Source organism: Hirundo rustica, chromosome 5, assembly GCF_015227805.2.
Source record: "Hirundo rustica isolate bHirRus1 chromosome 5, bHirRus1.pri.v3, whole genome shotgun sequence".
NCBI lineage: Eukaryota > Metazoa > Chordata > Aves > Passeriformes > Hirundinidae > Hirundo > Hirundo rustica.
The window spans coordinates 39,709,559-39,719,007 of NC_053454.1; the positions used below are offsets into that span (position 1 = coordinate 39,709,559).

The 9,449-nt window shown below is 42.7% G+C and overlaps 1 protein-coding gene across 5 annotated transcripts in view; it reads left to right on the forward strand.

Annotated features, from left to right (window-relative positions):
• The window catches only part of EPHA5 (EPH receptor A5), a 193,939-nt gene extending 185,938 nt beyond the window's left edge, over positions 1–8,001 (forward strand). For 4 of the 5 annotated variants that reach the window (XM_058420826.1, XM_040063610.2, XM_040063611.2 and 1 more), the window contains one exon: positions 7,542–8,001. In XM_058420826.1, the coding sequence (XP_058276809.1) occupies positions 7,542–7,647 (106 nt within the window). In that variant the 3' untranslated portion in view covers positions 7,648–8,001. The remainder of the gene's footprint in view (positions 1–7,541) is intronic. The other variant, XM_040063613.2, reaches the window with a different exon arrangement.
• The last annotated feature ends 1,448 nt before the right edge of the window (positions 8,002–9,449 follow it).

Consider the following 9,449-nt stretch of genomic DNA (forward strand, 5'->3'; position numbering starts at 1 on the left):
CTTTAATTGCCTGCCTTGCTTGCGTAATTGTGTCAATATTTTCCTGCTGCTGCCTGTGCTGTCTCAAACTCACCTCAAAGCCTGCCTTGCTAGCTGGGTTAATTCAAGTTTAGTTTACTGCAGGCATTAAGGCAGAATTGGAAGAATTGTACTCTGCTGCTTTGGAGAAGGTTGTGTCTCCTCTGACCACATGCAGATTGCCACTGCACATACAGAATTGCTTCTGAGGATTAAGAATAAACCAGGAAAAATCCCCCCACCCCACAGAACTGCCTGTCTGCCATAGCGTTTGCTGTGGACCTCACTGTGCAGCACAGGAGTGTGATGCAGGTCAGTGACATCTCCCTGGCGTTCAGTTTTCCAGTACACACATGGAGGGAGTGCAGGAGCGTATCTGCTCTCACCCTCATTTTATTTGCTCCACTCACACCATCAATATTTGCCCCTTACACCTGGATTCATCCAGTCTTTTTCAGCCAATCACATGAAAACCCTGAGCTAGGGATGAAGTCCTCTCCAGCAGCTGTCTGGGAAATCAGTGCGCATGGATTCTGACCTAGATCCTCTTTTGAGCTCCCGAGACTCTTAGATGTTGTTTCCCTGTCTTGTCCTGCAATTATGTGTCACGTTACTTGGGCTTTTGAGGGCTCCACAGTTTAGACTGATAATCTACAAACATTGATCAGGGAGGAGGGCATCCATCCCCAGGCTGGTCGGAGTCCACACAGCAGAAATAGCTAGCCAGAGACTGATAACCAGAGCAGCTTCTGGTAGAAAATGCAGGTTGTTAAAATCCATCACAGATTTATTGCTCTTTGGCTTAATTAGTCATATCAAAGAAGAAAATTAGGCCTCTAGCTTGTTCCTCTTTAGAATTTTCTGCAGTTTCAAGAGCTCTACACAAAATGCTCAGAAGTAAAATGTTTTTGTTTGGGTCACAGAAAATGTTGACTTGAAACCCAAATTAGTGGGTGTTTTCAACAGCAGATTAGAAGTTTACTTACTTGTGCAGCTTTAAACAATCCCACTATCCCTCCTACATGGTCTTAGCATCCCACGTTGCTGACAAAAGTATTCCTAACCTCCAAATTCTTAAAGTGCAGCACTTCAGATTATGAAATAAGATCCAAAATTTGACTTTAAAACTTAACTGTTTCCCTATATTTACTCTTTGGTAATCCAGAAATTTCAAAAATGTCCCCCAAAAATCTTTCCAGGCGATGCAAAAAGTGCTTTAAAATGGTTTTCCTGATTGGCAATGAACTACGAAACCGATTATTTGCACAGTTCCAGCCAAAAAGGCAAGTTGGTTTGAAAGTCTAAATAAGATTATAGCTGCCTGAGATACTCTGACTCTCACCAGCTGCAAACCTCCTCCAAGGCCTCCTAACCAGGTCCCAGGATATCCTCTATGTCACAAATGTCATGCTACTGGTCCCAGTGGAGAAAACATATCTGAGCTGCTCAGCTTCAGCTTTCTTCTAGGTTTTTAGAAGAGCAGAGCAGTGCAAAGGAGCTGATGCCTGGTAGCCTGGGGGAGCTTTGGGGTTTTTGGTTTGGTTTGGTTTTAATTGGAAGTAGGCATTTCATGGATCCATCTTCCATTTCAGTTGAAGCTGAAAAAAGGGTTGAAACCTATTCCAGCTAGTTATCCATGTCAGCAAATAAATTCCCCTTTCCCACCCCAGCTGCCTGTGGACAGAGATTCTTGCAGAGATGCCTGCTTGGTTCTTCTCTGTCAGCCCACACACCTTTGCATTGCAGAGGTGGCTTGGCAAGGAGGCTTGACTCCACTCTATTTTTGGAAAACCTGTGGAAGATTAATCAAGAGGCCAAGTACCCATCCAAACCAAAACTTCTCTCTCAGAAACAGAAAAAAAAAAAAAAAAAAAAAAAAAAAAAAAAAGAGAGAGGGAGAAACAAAGCAGATTCTCAGCTGTTGAAAAAAGAGAAACCATCATAGCAGTTTAAGAGGAAAAGTGTCATGTATTGAAGTCCTGAACTCAGGCTGATATAAATGGGCAGATTGCCCTTAAAAATTAAAGTAAGGGAGAAAAATTGCTCCTGGTGGGCTCAGCTGAGACTCTCATGGGTTCTCCAGAAAATAAACACCAGAACAAGCAAAGTTCTTTAAAGGTTGATATACTGAGAGGCATTGGTTTTCTGGAGGTTTTCATTTTTTTTTTTTCCTCCCTGTAAAAGGGAGCAACAAAACATTTTGTACTCTACCAACAAGAATTCAGGTTAAATGTTCCTTGTCATTTTTAATAGAGGCAACTGTTCTGTGTATTCCAGAGCTGGGACTTGGGGGGATCGAGTGAAAAGATGATCTGAACATCTGAAAGTAGCTTGCTTTCCCCGAATGACATCAGTAAAACAGTCTTTGCAATTTAAGAGGTTGCCTTCAAACACCATCCAAAATGATCTTCACCAAATTCAAACCATGCAGGAGACAGATGTAGAAGTTAGGTGGATAACTGCTGCCAGAAAAAGCAGGAAAAAAAACACAGGATAAATGTAAAAAAATTCTAAAATCTACTGGAAAGAAAAAAAACCAACTAGTGCTATAGAAAGGGTTGGCCATAACACTGACAGGAATGGTAATTGTGGGTGCCCAGCTTGTGGCTTCTTTACAGGACCTGGTTGATATAGTTGATGTTCAGCATTTTTTTTAAAACCTCTCTCGCCTGGCATGAAAAGCAAAATCCTGATTATCGTTCTGATTCTTTGAAACTGATGGCTTGATGTATTCATTCCAGAAAATAGTAGTATTAGTGACAAATTTCTGAAAGCAAAAGATTAAGAATCTAAGATCGATGAATATCACCCCAAGTCCTAAGCTCTGCCTACTTAAACAAAGACCTGAAAATGTATGTGTTCAAACAAAGAGTGATTTCTACATTTAGCTCTAATTCTTGCAAAGGGATGAATCACCTTGTGAAAAGTGGAGCCTCACCCTCCACCCTCTCTTTCCAACTGGATATCAGACTTGAAGGGAACCTTTCCAGTGGACCAGACCTGCTCTTTAAACTTGTGGACCACCTAGTGACTTTGAGTGTGTCTGGAGTTCTTTCAATCCACTGCAAGAATAACTTTACCAGGACAATACTCAAGAATAGATAGATCCATGACATGAGTTTCAGTCTGCCCCTTGACTGGACCAATTACTAACCATGTGGACTACATATTTTCACCTTTTGAAAGATCTGTACTCACTGAATCTCAGGACACCCTGTTGTTTGTTATTAGATGAAGAGCTCTGAATATTTGTAATAATATGTGCTGTGTTGCTTTGCATTGTATATATTTTTCTTCTAAAATAAAATAAATTATTTATTAAAAGTTATACTGGGTGAAGAACATTTAAGAGTTCACCTGCTCTAGAATGCTTATTCTTAACCTGAAATCTCAGTCCTGGGATTGTGATGCTGTGTCTGCTTCTGAACAAATTCTCACCTTGTAATCAAGTAGAATGGGAATTATGAGTAAGAGCAGATGAACTCTTAAAACGAAAATTTTTAAGTCCTCATTTCATGCAAATGTCCCTAGCAAGTGGATTCCTCTCTCTTTAGCATCGTCTGAAGGTCTTTGAGGTTCTTCTTGTTTCCCCTCATTCAAACTGACAACTAACTAACTCCATGAGTAGTCCCAGTCTGCATGGGCGACTGTAGTTACACCACGTGCAGAAGAGTGGTGAGATCTGCCCGGGATGGGAGATGAAATACAAATTATCTGTGGTAGGCTGGCGGCTGCCGACCACGGAGATCTTGCAGGACGGCGGCCCTTTTGCTTCCATGACTAAACCGGCTGGTGAGGGGGTTGTATTTCATGTGGCAATCCAGTCCTAGTCTACACTGTGTTTGGCAAACTGGTCCATGGTGTATAAGTAGTTCTATTTGTAAATAAAATGTTTTAAATCTATTTCTTACGACTGTGAAATAGTGGAGACTGTGAATTCAACCCTTGCCAATGGAGGGTGTTGCAGGGAGGGGGATACCGAGTTGTCACTGGCATGTTGCAGCTGGGCTTCCGTGCAAGGCGGTGGTAAGAGAGCAGATTGCATGCAGCTGCGTACAGGCTGCTCGGGATGAGCTGACACCAATTTTCCCGTTTATCTTCTTGGCTTTTAGGTCAACTTAGGTAAACCTTTTAATACCGTGTTGAAAAGTGATTCAAATTCTTGCCTGCTTTCATTTCCAGCCCTACATGAATGAAAGAAGTGAAAAGATAAACTTCCTCCCTAAAATAAGAATAGAAGTTGTCTCATGGCTGGGGAGGCCAAGCCTATTGAAGCAGGGAGACCACCCAGCTCACGGGTGCACGGATCTCCACTGCAGAGGCACAGGCAAAACCCAACACCAGGGGTCAGGTCACTTCCACAGCAACGAGCAGCCTGGATCCTGATTGCAGGTGTTGTTTGCCCGCGGGTCTCAGCTGTGCCTTTTCCTGCCGGGAATGCAGGTTTTTATTGCAAAGCCAGGGTGGATGTCTGCACACATCTCCTCTGCAGAGCCGAGCCCGGTGAAATTTCCACTTGGCTGCAGTAACAAGAGCCAGCCAGCTCTGGACTGGAGCTTAAAGGCAGTTGTTTTTGCAGCCCTTTGGCACAGAAGTTGTTGGGGTTTTTTTTGTCCCCAAACCAAAAATTGGTTTGTACACCCAATTCTGTTCAAAATTGTCTTTTGCCTTACGATGCTTTAAGTCCTTCAGTACTGGATGCATGGGAGCATTCAACGTGCTGTAAGTCATGCTCGAAACATCAGAATTAAAGCTCCTGCATTCTCTAGGCAGTTTTTATGAAGTTCTGTTGTTTTCTTTGCTGTATGCAAGGTGGCTTTTGAATAAAGCTGCTGATTTTTATACTTGGCAGGCATCTGGTTCAGGAGCTGTGTCTTCTGGTTCATCTTTGCCGATGTGAAAGGCCCCACAATAGTGTTTTTCTCCTCTCTGAGGAGTCCCCCATGCTTTTGGCTGGTGGCTTCACATTTGAGAGGATTTGATATTCCAAAAAAAAAAAAAAAAAAAAAAAGACTGGATCCCCTGGTGTGCAGTTAATGTATTCAAACCAGAAACTCTTTTTTCTTCTTTCTCTCTTGTAAATCAGTGAGACACTCCTCAAGGATATTCAGTTAAGGGGATACTACATGGGGGGAAAAAGGCTGTGTAATGAGCTGAGTGGGGGGTTTATGGGACTGATGGTGCTGTGTGTAAAAGGCCAAGACATGCATGCTTTTCTCCAAGTTTCGGGCTGCTTTTTTCCAGCATAACATGCGAGAGTGTCAGAAATTATACATCTGTGAAATACATGGTACTGGATTTTCAAAAGAGCTCAGCTTGCACTTTAGATACCTGAAAAAAAAAAAAAAAAAAAAAAAAAGCTGAAAAAGTGCCAGCAGAGCAGGACTCAGCAGGGGGAAGATGGATCTTGTCTCTTTTAAGAATCAGGTCCTGTACTGTATTGGTTCTGGGGGTTGGTTTGGGTTTTTTTAGGGTTTTTTTTTTTTGATCTCTGGTGTGAACTTCCAACTGTGCTGTGTACATAAAATAAATTGCATGTAACAATAGCATTACTTCATTTTCCTTCATTATTAAGATGGCTTGCTGAACTAGTTTCACAATTCAGTGGAGGCAGAAATGAAAGCATGTCCCCCTGAGAAAGCAGACGCCTTTTGCAGGTGCTGCAGCCTTGTCTCTGCCAGGTAAGGAGCACTGCCGATGTGTCTCATTGACCTCCTTTGCTCTGTGCCCCAATGTTGTGATTTCCCTTTGCATCATCAAGAAGCGTTCCTGAAAAAGGGTACAATAATGAAATTATGTGTTTAGCCCGAAGCAAAAAACCTGGTATTTTCCAAATCAAAAAGCAGAAAACATGACAGTCCTTGGAGAAGTACAGATCTAGCTTTTGGCTTCACAACTAGTTTACGTGTTAGTGTATTAGCTTTCACTCAAGACTGCTTTTTATTCAAAGCAGCTTTCATCTGTGTAATTTGGACATGGATGGTTGGTTGTACTTGCACAGGAGTTTCTGTCCAGAACGTGAAGCTGCTGAGAGGCACACCTCCATGTGTAGCCCGTATGAAAGTGCTTTGCTGTTCCTTGCACGTGCTCGCCTGCAGTCCAGCACACAGCCCTGCTGTGAGCTGTAGGCCAGGTTTGCAATTATGTCTCAGGTGATGGTTGAGCTCCCAGGTGTTGCTGGGGATTCCCAGCCCTCGCATGAATGTGGCAGCGTGGTTTCCAAAAAGTAGCTGCATGTTCAAGGTTACATCTCAGTGGCTTTTGGTGGAGAACTTTCTCCTGAAAGACTTGCACACAGGGTGTCAGCACTTGGGGATTCACGAGTGTATCGGCAGGACCATAAGGCACAACTTAGAAACATCCCTAATTCATTCCAGTCTGGAGGTAGGAAGTGAGTGACTGATTTTTTTCTAGTGGAAGTCTTCAGACAAAACACCACATCTCTTATAGTCAACCTGCTTCTCTAACAGTTTCTCTGTCTTGTGCTGGAAATATATATGCAACTGTCTTGATGTTTCTGCTGAGCTTTTATTCCTACAATTTCTTTGTTAACACTTTTCTGCCCAGTAAGAAATTTCTCCAGTTACACTCTGCCATAACTGATGGACTTACCTGGCTTTAAGGGGTCATTGAATCTGATAACCCAAGGTACTGCTGTGGTATCTCCAGGACATGATTTGTCCCACTCCTGTCTTTGGATGGGATAAATTGTACCCTGAAGGTGCCTCCTTGATGCCATTCATGTGAATCACATGAAAGTGATTACCTTCATCTATACACCTCAGTTTTGGAGGGTGGAATTGATGATAAGCAACCTTTCCTCCTGATCCTGCATTTTACATTAACTGTCTTATTTCACAGCTTTCCTGCAATGGTAGCCCAGTAGGCAGAATCAACACAAATGCTTTTGGCTTCTAGAATTCACCTCCCCAAAGCAAAACCAAATGTGGGTTTATGGGAAGATTTGCAAAGACCCAAAGGGGATCTGCTTTGCTAATTCTTGTTGACTTTATGGAGTCATCAGGATGGTGGCCATGCTCGAGGCTTTTGCCATTTGTGTTTCTTTGGCTTTCCCTCATCTGAAGAGAAAGAAAGCACAGATCGACCTCACTCCTCACTGCTCACATCCAAGATCAAACACCAGCCTCTCCCATGAGAAGAGGAAACAGCAACGTGGGCTTTCTTATATGTCTTTTCTCTTGGAAATAGGACTTTTCATGCCTAGCAGAATCCTTGGCCAAAGATGATGCTGACACTTTGCTGTCTGGCCTTTCTCCTTGGCCACTGAGGTGATCTCATTCAACTCACATCACCTCTCTGAGGTACTGTCAGCCATAAAAAAAAAAGAAAAACTTTACAAATGGGGAGAATAGAACGTGCCAACTAAACTTGGCTCTGGGAGCTGCCAGTGATAACACTGGTAGCAGGGTAGGCACTGGCAGCAGCAGCGCATGCGGCGCGTGGTGTGCGCGGCGACATGTGCCTAAGAGGTCCATGGAACCAACGTCTGCTTTCTCCCACAGGGATTTGAGACGTCTGGGAGTGACACTTGTTGGTCACCAGAAGAAGATAATGAACAGCCTTCAAGAGATGAAGGTCCAGTTGGTGAATGGGATGGTGCCATTGTAACACGGTTTTTAAAGTTGCTTCCTCAAGTGGGTCGGTCCTGCACTTTGTACTCTAGCCCTGAAATTTATTTTGACTAAAAAAAACACAAGAAAAGATAAAAAGGGAAATTCAGTCGTTTCTATAACTGAAGGACGTTGGCCTCTGCTGCAGCATTTCTAAAGCAGTGTTTGACTAAAGTTTTGCTTTTCTTCCTATTCGTGTCCTCATTTTCATGAAGTCAATGTAAGATGCATGGAACGTGGAAATGAATCTGCTGTACATGAGGTTAACCAGTTTCTTAAGCTTCAGCGGTGATGACAAGCCTTCCACCTCGTGTTGTCTGTACATGGGAGGTACATATATATATATATATATATATATATATATATATATATCACCTTTATATACTGAATTACAGCAGCACATGGTAAAGGACTGACTTGAATGGAGGATTTTTGTGGCCATTCATGGACTCCCAATAGCTGCAGTTTGCTGAAGTATAACTTCGAGTCTTACTTGTCTACAGAAGTGTATTGAAGAGCAATATGATTAGATTATTTCTCGATAGATATTTTGTTTTGTAAATTTAAAGAAAAAAGAGAATGCTGTTACACAGCATTAAGTTATAGAGACTAGCATATAAACTTGTCGCTTGCTCCATGGCAAATACAATACAGGGTGTATATTTTGTTTTCCTCCTTCTGTGTTACCAAGTTCTTTTTATTTGCTTTTTGGGGAGGATAATACATGGTGAAGATGTATATACTGTACAGTTTGCTACACATCAGGTACAAGATTGGGGTTCTTTCCTTGGTTTGTTCCTTCTTTCCTCCCTCTTTTACTTATTGTCTCTTTTGTGTTACCCCTATGCTATGTATTTTTGCTGCGGTTTGGTTTGATCAGCACATAAAGCCTTCAGGAGTTTTGATTATGTATGAGGTAGAAGGAGTTTGCATAAATAAAAGATGTTGCCCCCCTCTTCCTTTACACTGTGCGTTGAGGACATCCAGAAGAAGAGGAGTAGAACATCTGGTTCTTGATGGCCTCCAGCAACAATGTGGCATTGATTTTTCTGTATCCTGGCCAAAGATAGCGTGGGATTGCCTCTACACAATTGCTTTAGCCCAGTAGGCTGCACCGGGTGCAGCCATTGCCTCTGTTCCCAGAGCCCAGGAGAGAAAGCACAAGTTGGTTTTAGCTGGAAGGAAGGAATTTTGTTGTTCCTTTTCTGATGATGTGGGTTAACTCCTAGGGGACAGTGTGGAAATGAGCCTGTGGCCATCAAGTGTGGAGATTTTGTAGTATTTCTCCCACAGCGGTGGGAGAAAGGTTATTTGTGGAGCTGTACTGTCCCAAGCTGTCTCTCGGCTTTCTGTGTTTGCTCTGGACTTGGCTAGTTTGTGACAGAGCACAGAGGGGAGGGGAGAGCAGAGTAGCCCAACATGGTTGCAATGGTGGCATCCTGAGGGCAAGGAGATGCCATTCGTCTGGGGCTAGCACAGCTCACATCAGGACTTGGTTGTAGCTGGGGTTCAATGTAATTGGGGTAAATGGGGTTCAATTAAAGCCCATGGCTAGTATTTTCAGAGGGGCCTGAGGGCAACCCAATCCCCTGGGAATCACACCAAGAAATATTTTGGGGTTGTCCTCCTCTTTTTATTGTAGATAGGATTAACCAGCAATTTGGTATTTATAGGTTGGGCTTTTATTTTGTGAAGACTGATAAGGATTTTAAAACAGTTCAGTGGATTGCAGAAGTTTGTTGTTTCTGTAAATTTATTGCTTCCTTAGAGTTTGGGTAGCATCTTGTGGCATTTTTCCAT